This window comes from Chaetodon auriga, chromosome 19 (assembly GCF_051107435.1).
Source record: "Chaetodon auriga isolate fChaAug3 chromosome 19, fChaAug3.hap1, whole genome shotgun sequence".
Taxonomy (NCBI): domain Eukaryota; kingdom Metazoa; phylum Chordata; class Actinopteri; order Chaetodontiformes; family Chaetodontidae; genus Chaetodon; species Chaetodon auriga.
The window spans coordinates 19,546,936-19,565,568 of record NC_135092.1 but is presented as its reverse complement, the minus strand read 5'-3'; the positions used below and the strand labels follow the sequence as shown (position 1 = coordinate 19,565,568).

General features: G+C 45.0%; 1 protein-coding gene across 4 annotated transcripts in view; it reads right to left on the bottom strand.

Moving 5' to 3' along the window:
• Window positions 1-1,609: 1,609 nt before the first annotated feature.
• The window catches only part of LOC143337854 (electrogenic sodium bicarbonate cotransporter 1-like), a 28,334-nt gene continuing 11,310 nt past the window's right edge, over window positions 1,610-18,633 (bottom strand). Inside the window, exons 5-27 of one of the 4 annotated variants that reach the window (XM_076757783.1) lie at window positions 17,180-17,340; window positions 16,918-17,097; window positions 16,605-16,700; window positions 16,083-16,159; window positions 15,041-15,198; window positions 14,830-14,917; window positions 13,273-13,427; window positions 12,514-12,630; window positions 11,988-12,162; window positions 10,493-10,626; window positions 9,267-9,529; window positions 8,758-8,810; window positions 8,436-8,621; window positions 8,084-8,197; window positions 7,313-7,474; window positions 6,779-6,957; window positions 6,205-6,277; window positions 5,414-5,482; window positions 5,036-5,209; window positions 4,785-4,949; window positions 4,544-4,637; window positions 4,187-4,260; window positions 3,965-4,075 (exon numbers count right to left, since the gene is read on the bottom strand). In XM_076757783.1, the coding sequence (XP_076613898.1) occupies window positions 4,217-4,260; window positions 4,544-4,637; window positions 4,785-4,949; window positions 5,036-5,209; window positions 5,414-5,482; window positions 6,205-6,277; window positions 6,779-6,957; window positions 7,313-7,474; window positions 8,084-8,197; window positions 8,436-8,621; window positions 8,758-8,810; window positions 9,267-9,529; window positions 10,493-10,626; window positions 11,988-12,162; window positions 12,514-12,630; window positions 13,273-13,427; window positions 14,830-14,917; window positions 15,041-15,198; window positions 16,083-16,159; window positions 16,605-16,700; window positions 16,918-17,097; window positions 17,180-17,340 (2,917 nt within the window). In that variant the 3' untranslated portion in view covers window positions 3,965-4,075; window positions 4,187-4,216. Of the gene's footprint in view, window positions 4,076-4,182; window positions 4,261-4,543; window positions 4,638-4,784; window positions 4,950-5,035; window positions 5,210-5,413; window positions 5,483-6,204; window positions 6,278-6,778; window positions 6,958-7,312; window positions 7,475-8,083; window positions 8,198-8,435; window positions 8,622-8,757; window positions 8,811-9,266; window positions 9,530-10,492; window positions 10,627-11,987; window positions 12,163-12,513; window positions 12,631-13,272; window positions 13,428-14,829; window positions 14,918-15,040; window positions 15,199-16,082; window positions 16,160-16,604; window positions 16,701-16,917; window positions 17,098-17,179; window positions 17,341-18,633 lie in introns of all 4 variants that reach the window. The other 3 variants (XM_076757782.1, XM_076757786.1, XM_076757784.1) reach the window with 3 other exon arrangements.

Sequence of the window (18,633 nt, the reverse complement as noted above, 5' to 3'; positions counted from 1 at the left end):
TGGCAAAGTGAAGGACATTTCATTTAGAAGAAAACCTGACTATGTGCACTTGCTGAACTGCTTATAAAACCCACAGGGAAAACATACTAATGGCTCCTCTGGACTGAGAAATGACACAAAGGCCAGATTCTGGATAGACGATGAACCTTGGAGACCATGTCATGGGAGGATGTGTGAGTGTTAAAGCTACGACTGAGCAGAACATCAGTTTCTAGCTCTGACATAGAAGTTATTAATAATATCCTTTATTTTACAGGTATATGTATATACACCGTGCAGGATTTATGTACATTTTGCAGTAATGGATGAAATGTGTATGTTAAAAACAGTCTGTTTTAAACTACATGTAAATATATAATGTATAATTTGCAGGTGTCCTCACACTGTATGGCTGATGTGACTGTTGACAGAGTGATGGCCTGTGTTGGTGCACTGACCTCAGTGACGCCTTCCAGAGGGGAGCCGCTGGAACAGGTTGCGTGCAGGGTGTGACGGGTCTGCAGTGACGATTCCTGACTTTGGACGTGTGTGAGTTCTGAATGGAGGGCAGGTTGGCACCGCCTGTTCCTGTCCTGTTTAAAGGCCGACCCAGACCAGACAGTGATGGATGTGTGGGGGACAAACTGGATTATTGCGGTGTAGAACTGGATCAGCAGCTCTTGAGGTTGAACTTCTTGAGCTGGTGCAGGAATCCTCTGCTGGGCCTTTTTGATGAGGGATTTGTTGGACCCCCTGTTTAGGTCCTGGGAGACTGTGGATCCCAAAAACCTGAAGGCTCCCACAGCAGACACAGTGCTGCTGAGCACAGTGATGGAGGTTTATGCTGTTTGAGCTTGATATTTAAGTTATTTATCCATTTCTGTTGACAACATTTGGGTTGAATCCTTAACTGGACCAAGATCCTTTCACATGTGACATTCCAAATACATTGGACCTATTATATTTGTTAAACTGTGCAGAGGTTCAGGATGTTTTTAAGGTAATCTCCTCCTGACTGTCACACCGTCACTCACTCACAGCACCTGCAATATCCACATTAACAACTTTAACCCGAGCAAAAAAAAAAACAAAAAAAAAAACCATCAATGTTCTCTCTCACACCAGGAGTTAATTATAACACATTTTTTTCCTCTTGGCAATGACAAGAACACAGTGACTCACAGTAATGAGCCAATTAGTTTCATTACAGCCGATTCAAGTCCTGTGATCATGGAAACTATGCAGCCTTCCTTTCTTATCTTTGCTGTGAGACTGAGCACTTCAGCGGTGTGACGACGCTGCCTGCGGCTTAGCTCTTCAACCCAAGTCATCCCCTTAAAATACACACGTGCACTCCACGTGTCTGCCAAACCAGGTATTTGCTGCAATAGCCCTACTGAAGTGGCACCGGCAGAAGTCTAAAAACACTCCTAACTGACCCATGTGCTTGCATGAAATGTATATTCAGAAGTAAAGCCGGTGTGTGTGCCGCTGATCGTATCATCTGTACATGTCTGACTTCACACAACACGGTTTCAAGCTCTTACAGTCAGTTGAAAACACATCCTCTGGGAGCTGCATGGCTGAAACTCCTATGACAACAACAAAAACCACACACATAACTACGCTCTTAAGAATCATTTGGACTGTTTTATTGCTCTCATTCGAAACACTGCTCCATTAAAAAACAAGCAGACACAAAAAAAAAACCAGCTACGTCTGCCTCCTTCTGAGTAACCTGCGGTCATCGAGTACATGAGATGCTTGTATAAAATCGGTTTCAGAGTTAAAACATGAAAAGTGTGACATTAATTGTGGAATCAGAACCTCCAAGTCAAAAAGTTATACATACAGATCACAGAACAAAGTGGAAGACAATGTGGTTTTTCTGGATTTTTGGTTCAAAATCACTTTAACAGTCTTGTGCTTCACATGTCGACGGCGTGTTGACGTGATTGTGGAAGCGTTGATTAAAGCCCTTCTTTGCACTACAAATCAAACAGCGTTGATTGTCAAAGTCCTTGTTCCTCAAAGAATAGATGTACATTTCAGCTGATTGAGATGAATTACACACAGATATGCGCCGATAGCCTAATTGGACTGAATCAGTTTAAATTACAGCGTATACCTCAATCAGAAATAGAAGCATGATCACGTCATTTGAATAATACAGAGAATTCAAGACAGTACTCATCAAACTGCTTCAGAATGGAGTTTAGACACTGACGCACTGAAGACAGTCGAAGCAAAATGTGAATTTTAAAATGAAGCTGTTGCACAGATGCTTGTTACCCTGTATGCTACAAAGCAGTCGTTCCTCCAGGACTGGAAGACACAACATTGCATCGCCTCACAGTGATTGTTTGTTGATTTGCATTAAAAAAAAAACAAACAACATATTTCATAATTTAAAAAAAACAAAACAAATTTACTCAAAGATCGAACATTTATCACATTAACAAGCTTTTAAATATGATCACATTTTAAAGGAATAATCAACTCAATTAGGCTTTTAGGGTTGAATTCACAGTCGAGTGTGTGAGAACGTTAAACTGCATTCGTATCGACGGGTTCAGACGGGACAGGCCATCACTGCGCCGTGAACTTCAGTACGAGAAACTTTGAGAAAATGATGTTTTATTAATGCTTTTTCATCAGTAAGAATTTTGGTTTGGGGACAAAAAAAAAAGGTGGAATTACCCTTTAAAAACACTGCAAAAAAAAAAAATCATACATAATTATCTCATATTGACAAACAAGAAAAATAAAAATATCTTAAAACATCTTAAGTGTTACAGAGCAAAAAGGAACTCAAAGTGAAGACTCAGAGATCTTATGCAGTGCCAGTTGGAAAAAAAAAATAACAAATCAGTGTTTGATCACAAATAATTGCACAACAGATGATCGTAGTATATAATGCCTGGCACCTACAGAAACATAAGAGGTAGAGCTACATACAGGTTTAACACATCTACGTCTCCCTGAAACAGGGAAAGAGACAGAGTGGGTACGGACCACCGGGAGAATACCTTCGAATTTGCACGAATCGGGACGTCAGATGGTAAAGCCATAGTTAAGATCCACACAGCAAATTATTCTGCCGCCAGTTTAAATAGAATAAATATAGAAAAAAGGAGCAAAAACGAAGATTAGGACCCAAAAAGAGAATTTCCAGTCTGTTTGGCGTTCAACGATTTCCTTCTTGCCAGACTGACACAAACATGAGATTCTTACCTTCTGACGTGTTTTACGATCACGCAGCCCAAGATGGCCGCTTGATATATAAAGAATATGCCCGTAAATACAAAAATGAATGTCCGCTCGTGGCTGTGCACAGATGACCTTTTGGAGCCCTTTTGTTCACTAAAAGCACAGGAGGATTTTTTTTGAGCGTGCTCACCTCCGATAAGTACCTCCACTGCGTTTTAATCTTCAGATTCCAGTAGTTCTGTCTACAAGTAATATTAAAAGAAAAACTACGATATAAAAACAGTTCTATGAGAACAGAGTGTGGTTATGCTTTGTGTTATTTGGAAATAATCTATAATAAAAAACTGTTGGGAACTCCTACTGATATGCACAGAGTGACTTAAAAACAGCTGTGGATGCTGTGAAGCCACCTGTAGTTCACACACCTGTCGATCCTGGACAGCTTTTATGATAAAACGTCTCTAGGTGGACACTTATTATACATGATTAGCGCACACATTCATAAGATATTAATGTCCCATAAAAACTGCATACAGATGATTTGAGTAGCCCTTTGTTTTGTGCACCGACTCGTGCAGATGAAGGCTCGAACGCAGCCCTCGATAAGATTCAGTACCACCAAACTGTTTCAATTTGAAGACAAATACTTCCAGCCCTTGTGATTTAAGTCCGCACATGAGGAATATTAAAAACACCGTGACGAAGCGGTATTATAGTACAAAAGAGGATGGTTATGTTTATTGGGTTGTGCTGGTTCTGCTGTATCTTTGGATAATTGGTTCACAGATCTGTTTCAGAGCCCTTCCTCCAGAAGAAACCGTTCTCCTCAGAGTCCCTGTCTATTCGAATCTGAGGCAAACCTTTTGTGTAAGAACCTCTGTCAAGACTGAAAGAGGAAGAGATACAGAGCAACGTAAATACGGAGTTGTACGAAATCAGAGCGATATCGTGTGAATAACTTTGTATGTGATGCGAAGTCCAGCTGGTACTCACTTACTCGGCCACCGTGGGAGACTCAAAGTAGCGCTCAGCACGGTGAATGCGTGTTAAGGAAAGTCTGGGATTGATCTCCTGAGGGAAAAGAAAAGACAAACTCTTAAAAACACAATTCAAACATCTGGCGTGAGCCAGCAGAAAGAGAAAAGGTGAGCGCCGCAAAGCTGCTTTCAGGTGCAAACCGGCAGGTTGGAGCAGCGTTAAAGAGCAGTCAGAAGAGCATATTGATCTTTTTACATTTGTTAGTGCATGCAAGAAGGCTTGTTTGACAGCAGAAAATGTGAGTGTTAAGCCTTTAGAAGCAAAGTTTGAGCAGCTCTTGAAAGCTATGGCAAAGCAAACCCTGGCCAGTACTCACTATCCAAAGATTTATCCCCCAACATGGGCTCCTGCTCCATCATATCCATAGAGATTTTTATACTGGGGATATTTTCATGGTAGGGGTAGTCAGACTGTGGGGGGATGGAGGGAGAACATTAACACTCATGGACTTTCAGGATCTACAGGAGGCTGTAGACAATCACATGACAACAGTGCATTTGGTCAACCTCATCTACACACACAGGACATTTAAATACTCAGGTCTGAAGAATACTTACAAAGTCGATTTCGCTGTCGATGCTTCCCTTCTTCTTGTTTTTCTTTTTCTTCTCATCCTCTTTCTTCTTCTTGTCTTTCTCTGGGATGACATCATCCAGGTAGCTGAGGTCATGCTGGGAGAACACGTAGTCCATCGCCTTACGAACGGCAACCAACGCCAAGATCTGCACGCGAAGAGATGGTTTGATTAGCCTTCACGAACTCTGCGTGTTTGTGTGCAGCTGCATCAGCGACGGCAGCCATTTCTCACCATGACGGGGAAGATGATGGCAGCCACAGTAGACTTGAGGATCCAGAGGAGGGCCAAGCACAGGCCCTGGATGAAGGTGAAGAGGTGGATGCGTCTCTGGGGTACGTGCCGCAGATAGATCAGGTCCGGCTGGTGCTTGGCTGGCATCAGGAGCAGCTGCAGGCGGTCCATGAACTGACACAAGCAAACACACAGAGAGGTCAAGACAATGGATGGCCAGTGCAAGATGCCGCAGACATCTCTCTCATAGGAGCTCTTTATCTCTTTAGTTTATCGTTGGCGCTCGGCTTTGTTGATGTTCATCTCTGAGCCTTGCATCACATGTCTCAAGTAACTTGCCGAGCACTGGTTAGCAGGTACTGCGCAGGTCAAACTCACCTGGACACCGTTGAGTGACGCCACCCCCATGTAGAGGAACACACCATAGAGCACAGGCATGGGAATGAACTGAGGGACACAGAGCGCAGTGAGAAGAGTTATTACCGCGATATTTGGATGGTTGTATTAATGTCAGTTCACGTTAAAACTGCAAGGGACATTTGAGCTTTTATTTTTAGCATCATTGCTCGGTTTAAAAATAGTCCACAAGCAGCTTTTCTAAGAACGTTTTAGCAGGCACATCAGTGTCACTTGGCCGCCGTCGGCGCAGGTTTGGCAGCTGCTCGCTCAGTATTAGCCTTGGAACTTTAAAGCAGAGGAAGGAAATCCACTACAATCTGGCAAGCTAGTGCAAAAATGTGCAATCTAAATAAGTCGGTTATATTTAAGCTAGAAGGATGCAAAAGCATTTAAAAGAGCAATAAGTCACAATTTACACCTTTCCCAAAGTCACTGCAGAATACTGGAGGACAGGCCAGAGGCACAGTATTCAAAGTGTCCACACGGGGGCGTACCAGCTCCAACAATCTCCTCTCAGTGACTTCACATTTTTGGTTTGGCAGCTTAATGTGGGAATGGAAACTGGAGAAGGCACTCAGCTGCAATAGGAGCTTAAGCCCTGATGAACGTGCTTATTTCACATCGCATTACTTCAACTACGGGGCTTCCTAATCGGATGAATAAAAGATTTGAAATTATTTTAAATTTCAGAGGGGTGACAGGAGTTTGTCCTAAAAGGGGCGGACAGTAATCCATAGTTCCACGGAAGAATTAGGAGGGTTGAGCAGTACCTTGAGGATAGGGGCCATGAAGACAGAGAGTCCCGTGAGGAGGAACACACAGATGCCGGTGACTCTTTGCTCCCTGGATCAGAGGAAGAGGAGGAAGAACACTGATCACAAACATGAAGGCCAGTAGATTTGTTGCATTTTTAACAGCTGTGTGTAAACAAATGGAGCTTTAAAAAGGTGTTTTCATGCTTCGCCCACCAGCTCCCCAACAAACTTGTTTCCTTCTGATGTTTTTCAGTGAAGCCTTTCTCTGTAAAGTACAATCAGTGTGCAGGTATACGTACACATATCTGCATATTTAGAGCCTCATTTCTCTCTTTTCCGTGTTCTCCTGTTTCTCTCCTTCCCGATTGCTTGAATCCTGATTAAGCTGAATTTATCTTTATTCTGTCTTTGTGTCTTTACACCCGGGAATCCTAAATAAATGTAATTAACTAGCTGGTACTGTCAAAAGCCAACAGTACTCTGGGAAAACAGAGAAATGAGGAGAAACTTTTGCTGTGGACCATCATGACAGAAACAGTTTCATTCTTAAACGACGTCAGCGCCGTGCTCAGCAGCTGCTGTTACTCACCTCACACCCAGGAATTTGGGCTGCTCCCCGGGGGCTGACGTCTGGGTCTCCATTTTCAGAGAGTCAATGTGGGCGATGGAGATGACGGTGGCAGCCACGTACCACGGCAGGCCCATGAAAGAGCAGATCATCATCAGGATGGCCACCCAGAACAGGTCCAAGTGATAGCCTGCCCCTTTCTGAGAGGAGACAGGAGGCACACAGTGAACCACAGTTACAGATGAAGAACGCAGCAAGAGGATTTCTCCAGACATCAAAATGAACTTGTGGTCGTACACGATTGTGAACTCGCTGCAAGCAGGGCCACGGTTTGAATGACCTTAATCAGCAGCCATTTACATTCTGCACTATCAACAAATATAATACGGCATTTTGCATTTGTTCACCATTTAAAAGATAACTTAGACAATTGTGCAGGGAGACACAGTTCGCAGATAGATTTGAACATTTACTGCAGCTCTTTATTTCCAGTAGTTTTGTCCTTTACTCACACACTGCAATTAGAATTAAAAAGCCTTAAAGGGCTGCACCGACCTTGAGCTTGTGCTCCTTCCTGTTGACAATCACAGCAGTGATCTGCTGGTCCATAAATATCAGAATGGTGACCAGCAGAGCGGGGAGTGCGGCTGCCAGGTACACCCACCAGGGGTTCCCTCCAAACGGAGGAACAAACCAGCCCCTATTTGGACTCGTGGGCTAGACATAAAACAAGAAGAACGAGGCTGTTAAAGTGCATCGTGTTATTTCTGCGTGGACATGGATAACATGTCAAACCGAACAGGAAAAATTCAGAGTGGTTCCTCCTCACTTTCAGAAAGTCTTAACACTGAACAGAAGGTGAAATTACTGGTGCATCGTTGCACGACAGAAATCTGTGATTTAAGACTCAGTGGTCAAACAAAGCTCACTCTGTACTTGCAACTACAAGATCCTCTGTGTTCTCACATCACCTATAATCAAGTTGTTATTCGATGCAGTTACCCGTTCCTCTACCCCATCATTCCCTTCCTCTATGTCAAGAGGGGGGGGGGGGGGGGGGGGGGTCTTAACGCCAGATGAGGAACATTTGAGCTTTGCAATCTCCAAGACCGACTGCTCCTCAGTTTCAGGTGCTGCTTACTTCACGAACGCACAAAGGAAGCATTATACTGGGATTTTAAAGAATTTCGGCTTTCTGGCAGAAACATGGATCATTATCAGTGTAATCAGAGGAAAGTGCACCTGGCTGCTCATCGCCATTCAGCTGAAAAACAGTGAAATGGAGACTAACTGCGTTACTCCGCGCTCCATCCCTGAGGCACGTACCTTGAATTCACTTGGCACTATGAGCTTGGGAGTGTTCACACCGATGAAGGCGTCCACGCCGCAGAAGAGGAGGATGGTCAAGATGATCGCAAAGTCACTGATGAGCTTCCTCACCTGGGAGGAGGAAACATTCAGCAGGTTTGAGTGTTTTTTCCTGTTCAGTCTGTGTAACGGCTCCAGTGACATTTCTCTACGCGTGTCTGACAAAGAATTACATCCTGTTAAGCTGCACGTTTGGAGATAAGCAAACACTGGCAGATATTACCTCGCCGAGTGCGTGCAACCATAACAGCATATTACACAGCATTTAGAAAAAACTGGTACATGTCCGCCGACGTGCGCCGTCACTCACTGTGGTGGGGAAGAAGCGGCTCGTCTTGAACTGCTTCAGAGCCATGGAGCAGGTGTAGGTCCCAAAGAACAAGATGAAGGACATCAGGGTGATGTCAGGCACGTAGCTACAGCTCTCTCCGACCAGCTGACCTCCGTACTTCACGCACTGCTTCTTGGTCAGGGACGCCCAGGTGGCATTGACTGACTGCAGAGACAAGGACAAAGAGGCCCCCTTTAATCCACCAGCAACACTCGGAGAAAAACAACAAAATGAATTAAACTGCAGCTTTTACATTCTGAAACTGTGCTACTAAAGGCCACAAAAGAAGGACACGACATACCAGATCAGAACTGTTTGTCCAGGCAGAGACATTGAAGACTTCTGATGAGTTGCCTGGTGAAGAGAAACAATGATATCTAATCACCAAAATGAGAATTACTAGCAGTATCACACATGCCTTTCTGGATGTGTGTCAACATCTCTGAACAATCCTGCCAAGTCACAGAAACCGATAGGGCTGTTGAGAAAGTAAACAGTGGTATCTCCAGGCCGACACATGCTACTATCGTTTGTTATCTAAAGTGTAAACACGGCAAAAATATGTTGAATGCTTTGGAACCAATACGACCATTCAGCTTTCACTGTCTGGTATCACTGGTGATACAGAGAATCTGATGGCGCTGAAATGATCAACAGTGAGGAGTTTTTAGGCAAAGGATGGTTCAATGTTTCTGAGTGGTGGTATCAGGTTACGTCTATGTTCCTGAAAGCACATCTATAGTCTCTCTTCTTGCAGCCATTCTGGCAATTTGTCTCAATCTGCTGCAGCCAGAAGCAATGACTACGTACCCGGCGTGCAGCGGCAGTCGTACTGAGTGACGAGGTCGGGGTCGTAATCAGAGTTGATCGGGTTGTGGTGGCTCAGCTTTATCATCTTTTTGAAAGCGTCATAGATGAAGATGAAGCTGATGAGCGCGGAGAAGCCTTCCTCGGTGAAGCGCGTGAAGTACTGCACCAGGAAGCTGGCGTCTGTGGCGACCAGCACCAGACAGAACAGGCCCGACCACAGGCCGATCCACAGCCGGAACTCGAGGTAGTCGAAGCCGTTGTCTCTGCGGAGAAGACGCGGAGGGAGCGTTCATTTAGTGCGAGCATGCATCCATTTTTCATTTCCACACAATTATAATCCCTCCAAGCTTTCAGTCTTGCGCAATTCTGGCAAGTTCAAGCTTCCTTAAAACTGTTTTTAAAGGTTTCTATTATTAGTCAAGCTCTGCAGCCCTTCACAGTAAAGCAACATTGACTTTGAAGCTGTGAAAGCAGAGTTGTCAGCAGGCTTTTCTCTATATGGAAAACATACATATCTAACAGCTGTAGACAGGCTAGCAGCTGCCACTGACTCAGCAACCGCTGACTTTAGGGCATGGAAACATTTGGAGGACACAGACACCACATTCTTCGCTCACAGTGTAAAATTAAATGAGAGTGAATTATTAATAATGGAACATAATCAGCGTGCTGTTTGGTAATGCTAGAAGACTCTCTCTGGGAGAGAAGAGAGTACAGTGGAAGGAGGCGGCATTTAACAACCTTTAATACCTGTCAGGTATTAAAGGTTGTTAAATAAAGGTTGAAATTTCAACCAGAGGCCAAACAGACGGACACATAGAGCTATTACAGGAGGTTTTTCGCTGAATGCACTTGGTTCTACACCAGGATGTGTTGGTTTGTCCCTGAGTCTATCAGGACAGGAAGTTCACAACAAAAATAAATGAACATGCAGCTGGAAACTGTACCTGCCAGGATTTATAATAAGCACAGAAAGTTCCAGAGAGATTCTGTTAAAATAAACTCATTTTAAAGCAAAGCTGCCAGCCTACTGTAAACTATCTCTTCTCATTCCTTTTGTTTTCATTTTATTTATAGGGGACACGAGGATAGCATCTCTGTAAACACACAAATATCCGTCCTTTGGGGATACACAACTATCCACAAATATCTCCCAGGCTTCTGCTTTCGAACTCTACTTCACCCTCACGAACGCCACTGAAGCAGTTTGATCAGTAAGCGCTCACCTGCTGAAGATGAAGAGGAGCCTTTCGAAGACGAGCACCGGGCCCGTGCTGCTGAGGATGGTCAGCGGCTGACCCGCCAGCAGGCAGAACACGACTCCCGTCAGCGCCGTCCCCACGAAGCTTTCCAGCACTCCCTGCAAACACACACAGACTTTACACACAGCCCAGGAGCACGTTCAGCCTGGACAATACAGACGAGAAGAGGCCGCACAGTCATACGCTGAGCGTGGCTACGTGTTAGCATTCGCATTCTTTTGTCATTTTAGAGCATATTTGTTTTCAAGTTTTTCTGCAGTTATTCTGCTTACTCAGCTGGAAGCTTTGTTTTCCCTAAACTCATCACATAGCTGCGAGGCCGGCCCTTCAGGACAGGCCTGTTTAATTTCCAGTCATGTCAGTTGTCCCGTCTGCTCCATAGATAAAGTACACAGATGAGTAATTGACAACTAGGTCATTTCTGAGACCTGTGCTGAGAAAGGGCAGGTGAGGGCAGGGATTCCCTCTGCTGCGCTCAGAGTGGAGGGATTGAGGAGGAGCGCTGGGGGGGGGGGGGGGGTCATTGGAAATGCAGCCATGACGAGGCTACAGTGGCTGAGTAATCTGGATCTGTGGTTATTTACAGCCCGGGCAAATCCCCGAGGCTGGTGCTCTGCAGGTCTGCTGGATGCAGCTCTTTGCCAGGAGGGAGGCAAAAGCAAAGTCCTGGAGTGACGAGACAACCTCATAGGCTCAGCTGTCAGGGGCGCCAGGACGGATGCAGCAGTGTATGCTATTATACCACAAACTGTGCACCCCTTCCATATGCAGTCTGCTCAACAGCAGGTACAGCAGATGGATGCAGTATGAGCCTTTGAGCTCCAAATTAGCATGGCTTATCAGCTGCCTGGACTCTTTTTGCTGTTCATTAGTCGGTGACTTAACACAGAGCTATGATGGATCTTAAAACAGATTCAAGCCATTGCCATCAAACATTACAGCTACGCCGGGACATGTGCGTTAGGGGCAGTTTTCCAACAAGTATCAGCTATTTAATCCAGTTACTGTCGCACAATCACGCCCCTGTAATAAAACACAGGCTTGTTTAGCATTAGAATCGATGTGGAAGTGATGAAACAACACCCTGCAAGCCGCTTCACACTTTGTGCTGTGTTTCACTGTGCATTTATGACTCGAAAAGCAGCACTTTTACTCATGAAGTTCAGTTTACTCGTCATGAGGAACACCTCCTCAGTGAAAACAGTTGGAGAATGTCTTGTGTGGCTCTGGATGGAGATTTGTAAAGTCTGAAAAAGTAGCTGCGATGATTTCATCAGGGTTATCTTGTGTAACGATCTGGGGGTGAGGGGTTTGAAAGAAGTGGGCATTTAGGGGTCAGGAAGGGGTTAATGAAAGACGCTGTCCAGCTGTTTTATCTCCTGCATTCTTTGACAATTTGAGTCAAACAAAAAGCTGTTCTCGAGACATATCCAGTGACAACACCTGGGGGGTTTGTTACCTGCATGCTGTCCGTAGCATCACCAAGTAAGCCTCCAAAGGTGATCGCATTTGTGACTGTGCCCAGATAGATGAACAAGATGGTCGACAGAGACTGGATATGAAGGGCGTCATAGAAGTCACTGGCAAAAAACGGCAGCTTGCGCTTGATGTCCAGGATGAGACCTCCACAAAACCTTCAAGACAGAAGCATTCAAGTTAGCAGCGGCCACATGGTTTCATGGGAATATGACTGGACGCATGATGAGCAGAAGGTCAATATCTGTGTCGTGTTTTCATTCTTCAGTCATGGACGACTTAAGAGGCTAACGCTAAGACATTTTTCCTGTTATGATTTTAGCTTTTCGATGCATATCTTCACTGACAGCCATCACATGGCAGCATGATTACAATCAGAATGGTAATGTCCCCATGAGGGCCACGGTGCCACCTCATGGCATGAAGATCATGGCAATGTGACAACTAAAACTGTTTATTTAGACTCACTTTTAATTTGCAATCACTGAAGAAAATGAAATCTTACTTACTTTCTGGTGCGCTGGAGCTCCTCTCCAACCTGGTGTCCTCCTCCCCCGCCATGTCCCGCATCATGGGGAGTGTTGCCATTCATCTGAGGCGCCTCTAATCCGGCATACAGGTTCTTCCTTTAAAACAGAAGACAAGCACAGTCCAATTGCACAAGCTGTCAATAAATTCAAGCATTCGGACTTTCAGCTCACCCTTAAAAAAACTGAGTTCAAATCATTTTTGCAAATACGTCTTTTTATAAAACCTTTAACAACAAACACTTCACATAGAGGCCATTAAGCCTATATGTGGATGAAAACCATCTGTCTACTCAGGAACTCATTTCCAATTATTGTAGGAAGGCATAACGGATCAATTTTAATGCAATGTGGAGAGTATCGCTGTGCCGTATTTTGTATTATCAGTCGCAGTAGACGTTAGAGAGATTAAAGACAGATTATATAATTTGGGGAGAAGAAATAAAACAATTTTCTTCTTAAATTCATAAGAAATAAAATGCACCTTTGCTCGGTTCAGTACACTCAGGGGTTTTGCTGCTACAGCATTACTTGGTCTAGTATGACCAGTAGCTTATGGTGGCTAATGTTAGCTATTGTTAGCAATTTTATCTAAATAAAGACAAGACAATGAGGCGACGTAGGGATTTTTTTCTTCATGGTGTCAAATATACATTCATGCTACACAGTAGATGGATTTGTAGTAGATTTGCGGACAGTGACTTCATTCATTTGGATTAGATGGTGTGGATTAGCGCAGACCTCTTATCTGAGGAGGGCAGAGACTTGGGTGGCTCTATCCTGATGTCAGGGTCCCACTCTCCGGGGGGCAGGACAATGACCTCATCCAGGAACTCCTCGATACCAGCCAGCAGGTCCTGCCTGTCCTTCGCTTTGTAGGCAATATCATGGAATACCTGCCGTCAAACGCACATGACCAACACATTAGTAATCAGCCAATCAATTATGCAACATGTCCATAAACCATTTTTTCAAGGCTTGAGAGAAAAACCACAAAATGTGCAACTACCACGGCTCACTGAAGAGCGCAGCCTACTCACTTCTGCTTGCCGGGACAGAGAGAGCAGCATATCATTGAAATGCAAATCATGACAATCGACCTCATCGCTATAATACTGACAACCAAGAATGTCCAAAACTCTCTGTACACAAATAATGAGTCATTGCGTGCAGCTCAGGAGAAGAGGGATGAGCAGGTAGAGTACGAAGTATGACTCAGCGTACGCAAACATCTGACGAACCTGGGACACGGCCGTCACTGCAGAGCCGAGAGGTCAAAGTTTAACCTGAGGAAATCCTGGAAAAACACTTCCTATCCTGCCGTGTTGACATACAAGATATATCGGGAAGCTGAGGCCTGTGGGAATTTTCTCTCTGGGTTAAGAACGTCTGCTAGCATTCAGGAGAAGTGAAGAAACACGCCGGAGACATAAAGCAGACTCTTTGCCTTACTGCGTTTATTCTGCTGACCCCAAAACAAATTTGTCTTCGACACACAGCTTAGCAATTAAGCTATAAGTTGGCCACTGCCAACAGGACTGGCCAGGCAAACTGCTGTGATGATTAATACTGCAATATCCAGAGAGCTGAGGGATTTGGCAGGAGGACAAGTGCTGCAGGAGGTGCAGTTAATCAGTGCAACTGGACCTTATAAATGAATGAGGAAAAACGATCAGCATTGATTATCTTGTCATCTTTTAGCAATGCTGGCGGCTGAAGGGTCAGAGTGAAATATTTCAGCAATTATTGGATGGATTGATGTGACGCTCTGCACAGACATTCATGGTCCCCAGAGGACGAATCCTAATGATCCTCCACGTTCCACCTAGCGCCACCATGAGGCTGATGGTTTTAAGTGAAATGTCTTTCAATGTATTTACATTTAGAACAGACATTTATGTCCCCTCAGGCTGATCTGTAACACTTCTGGTGATCCCATAACCCTTCGTCTCAGAGGGAGAGGATAACAATGGTGTCCTTTACCTCTAGTCGAGCAACTACCTTAACAGGGTACGTCACTGTCCGGAGATCTCCCAATGCTGCTATCTCAGGTTCACAACCCATCAGGGATTAATTAGTCCAATTAGAGCTTAAAGAGGATGAGATCTATTGTGCTGGAGCAGTGAGGATTCATTTAGTGTTCTGCATTAGTAATTTAATTTACAGTTCAAAATAAAACTAATTTAACTAAGCTTATTAATCGCTGTGAAACCCGGAGCACAAAATATAAATTTTAGAAACACAGCACAAACAGTGGAAAGAAACTACAAATATCAAATTAGCAGACTAATTAAGTACCTCGTCTGACATCAGGGTGGCAATGGCTCTTCCAATTTCATGATAGGACTTTGCTTTCCCTTTGGGTCCCAGCAGGACAAAGAGAAACCTAAGAAACAACAAGGAAAATGAGAGGTCAAAGGTCAAAGTCAGAACCTGTTTCAATCAAATCTGCCACTTCAGCCTAAGAGCTGGTCACTTTCAGCTAACGGTGCATCCGCTGTGACTCTACCTTGTGGGCACTGGGACCTCGGTTAGAGCCCCCAGCATGACAGCCTGCTGCAGACGGACAAACGCCACAAAGGGAGTTTCCAGGAAGTCAACCTCTCCGACCAGCACGTTTGACGCCTCTGCATCGCGGGGCAATTTTTTCATGAACTTATTCTTCAGCTGTTAGGACAGAGACAGAAGCCAATGAAAACACCAGCCAGCACTGCAACACCCCAGGCATAAGAAGAGGAGTGTGCACAGACAAACTCTTCTCTCCGTCACGTGCAGCGCAATCTGTGAGAGATGTGGCATTTTAAATAAATGTGGTGATTCAATGTGTGAAAATATGGCTGACGTGGCATTTTTACAGCCTCTATAAGGGCGTAAGAGCAAGAAGAAACCACCCTTTCCTCTAATTATGTGGTGAACAGCAGCTTGACTTTATGCCACCTAATAAACACACTTTACTGCCACATATGAAATTGCATCTACAGCTTTGCACTAAGCTAACATGCACATTACACCAAGTTTATTTTGGATTTAGCAAAAGAACACACACACACACTCACAGGCTGTAGATGAGAGAAAAAACTCGCTCACTTGCAGGGAGATGATTAACTAAAAGGTACCGGTGTTATGTCAAAGGCCAGAACATTTTGACAAATCTACATTTTCATTAACTGTTGCTGCAGTGTAATTCCACTTGTTACAGTTTAACCGCCTCTGTGATCTGTTATCTAAGTGCCGAGTATCTGTACACCACACGGCCAAATTACAGCTCGTGAGTCTTGACAGGGAGAGAAACTGCATGTGTAGATGATAGAAACTCAACAAAGACGGCAAACAGTGAGCTTTTGTTGCACAGAGCAGAGAGAGAGAGAGAGAGAGAGAGAGAGCCAGGGGTCTTATCCATCAGTATGTGAGGCTCACAGGCTCATGCATACACACAGCCCAACACATGACCCTGCATAGTGCTGCTTTGTGACTGGAGACTTTAAACGTCCTCTATTAGGTTGCATAATTGCATATCATCATTCTGTACAGAGAGACAAAAACCGCATTACCTGATCCTTCTCCGGTTTGTCCGAGAAGTCGCTCAGGCTGTTGGAGGTGAGGTTTCGATGGGCAGTGGTCGGGCTGCCTGCAGGGAGGTAAGACAGTTAGGATCATAAAGGGCGGCATAAAGACGGCTCATATGAGGCATTTTTGGCCGGGGTGGAAGACGAGTCCCAGAAAGGAAAGGCACCGGGAAAGCACATGAAGAGAGCAGAAAACTCAGGAGCTAGCTAAATGTGGCAGAAGCTTAAGCTTCAGGACTGATGCCAGATGGTCATTCATTCAGACGCTCCAGAGGGAGGAGAGCTGGGATATGCGTTAGGTCTGCTGCTGACAGGCGTCAACAGAAACACACTCAGGCAACTATTGGCAGTTGGGAGTCTGACATATTAGCTTCTACTTTTTTTCTAGCTTTTTACCGCCATGCACTGAAGGCATGCGCAGCTGTATTTCATTATTGTGACTCAGTGCTGCTAGTTTGTCATGGGACTACGCTCCATGCTGCTTTCAGTAGCTGCGACCTCACTTACAGAGGTATCCCATGCTGGAGCTCCTCATGACCTCACATGGTTCCTCTGAGTCTTGTGGGGTTAAACAAGGCACGGGGTGCTCGAGGGTGTTGCGTGCTATAAACATCCCAGATGCCGGATGTCAGAGATGGTAAAGACCCAAAGAGAAGGGAAAAAGAGAAAAAGGTTGGGCAGGAGAAGGAGAGAAAAGACAAGAAGGAAAAGAAGTGAGAGGTTGTGTTAGTAAAAGAGTAAATCGAGAGGTTAGCGTAAGGATTTCACATCAGAAATAAGAAATCAGAAGAACAAGAGGGGAACTGAAAGGAACAATTACCATTCTCTTGGTTGGAGAACAGCCTGCTTGCGCTGGAAACACTCTTTCCAATGTCAGCCAGGGAGCGCAAGTTGGACTTCTTGGTCTGATGGCGATGTTTCCTCAGCAGCGTGTACATGACCTTCTCCTTCAGGTCCGCCTTCAGCTGACCGGCCTCAATCTGGCTGTCGGTGATCATCTCTGTCAGAGGGGGAGAATCGAGTGAATGACCTGCAGGCTCGTCAAAGGCTGCGAGAGTGTGCCGATATTCTGGTCCACTTACCGACAACCTGTGGCAGCGTGGAGGCCTCCAGGTCCAGCATGATGGTGCCCTTCTCGATGCACGTTTTCAGCTCCATCAAGCTGTGTAAGGACAGCGTGGCCACATGAGGCTTGCTCCAGCGCTCGCCACCCTTCTCCACCTTCTCCTCAAACTTGATCCACCTGGACAAAAGACAGGAGGAGGGAGGGCGTTGAGATGCATCCACAGCACTGGACTGCTGTGTCCGACCTTGCCAATAGGCTTTGTGTTCCTGAAAAGGCCCAGAAGCCCGAATGTCTGTGATCTTTTTTTTTTTTCCCCTCTCTGTCAAACAGGTTCCTGAAAGTAAAGGTCACTGCAAAATATGAATAAAAATACACAACAGTGGCTTTATACGTTTACGAACAAATACAGGCTACAAACAAAAGGAGACAAGATGGGTTCTCCTTTCTTTACAAAACAGCCCCACAGTGTTTTGAATTGGCCACAGTTCACAAGACAAGAATAGGGGATGCGGGACAGCGTGGAAATGAAAAATAAATCACTAAATGCTGGGATGGTCTTTAGTGGCTCTGAGAACACACGTGGCCTAACATGAGAGATGTGACTTGTGCTGCTTCCGCGGATGAGTTTAGCCCTGAAGGTAAAACTCGGGACAAGGATTCTTTTTAATAATAATGCCTCACATGTCACCACTACAAAGAGGCATTCTCCTGAGCCTGAGGATGGGGTTTCCTCCGGGGATAGAGTAACCCCCTGGCTGTGGTCCACACGCCTGTGACCGGCCGTCTTACTGGGACAGCAGCCTGACTGGAGACGCTGTGGACCTCAAGGAGCCGGTTTATCTTCCCTTTCATGTAACCCCTGCTTCCCCTTCTCAAGACGGGACAAAGAATTAAAAGTACTGGTGATAAAAACAGCAATGCTCATCACGAGGCTGTAAACTGCTTGTTATGTGTGACTATGTTATTCCAAGAAGGGAAACAAGAGACAACTTTACAAAATACTATGCAGCAGAACAGAGACATCATCTATTTCACTCCAAATATTCTTATTCCTTCGCAAAACCTGGTGCCAACATTACCCACAATGCAACCAGACGGCCGACAGTTCAGCCGGAGACTAAGGTGTGTCATGCTAGTAGCAGCTAATGTAGCCTCGAGCCGCTGAGATGAGGGGCGGGCTGCAGGGCTGGTAGCTTCTTTCTGACAGTTTTATAGTCTTCAGCTGCAACAGACGCTGACTCGAGTGACATCACTTGAGGCAAGTTATCTTCATGCAGCTCCCCTCTGGAGAGACTTTCTACAGCTTTCATTCACACATGCAGCAGAACTGCCCGTACAGACTTTGATGTGCACAACTTCCCCTTGAAGAGATCAAGTTTGTTGATCCCATGCAGGGAAATCAAAAAATAAATCAAGCTGCATTCATCTGTCAGAGAGCAAAAGCTGATATGATGCTTTCATATTGAATTT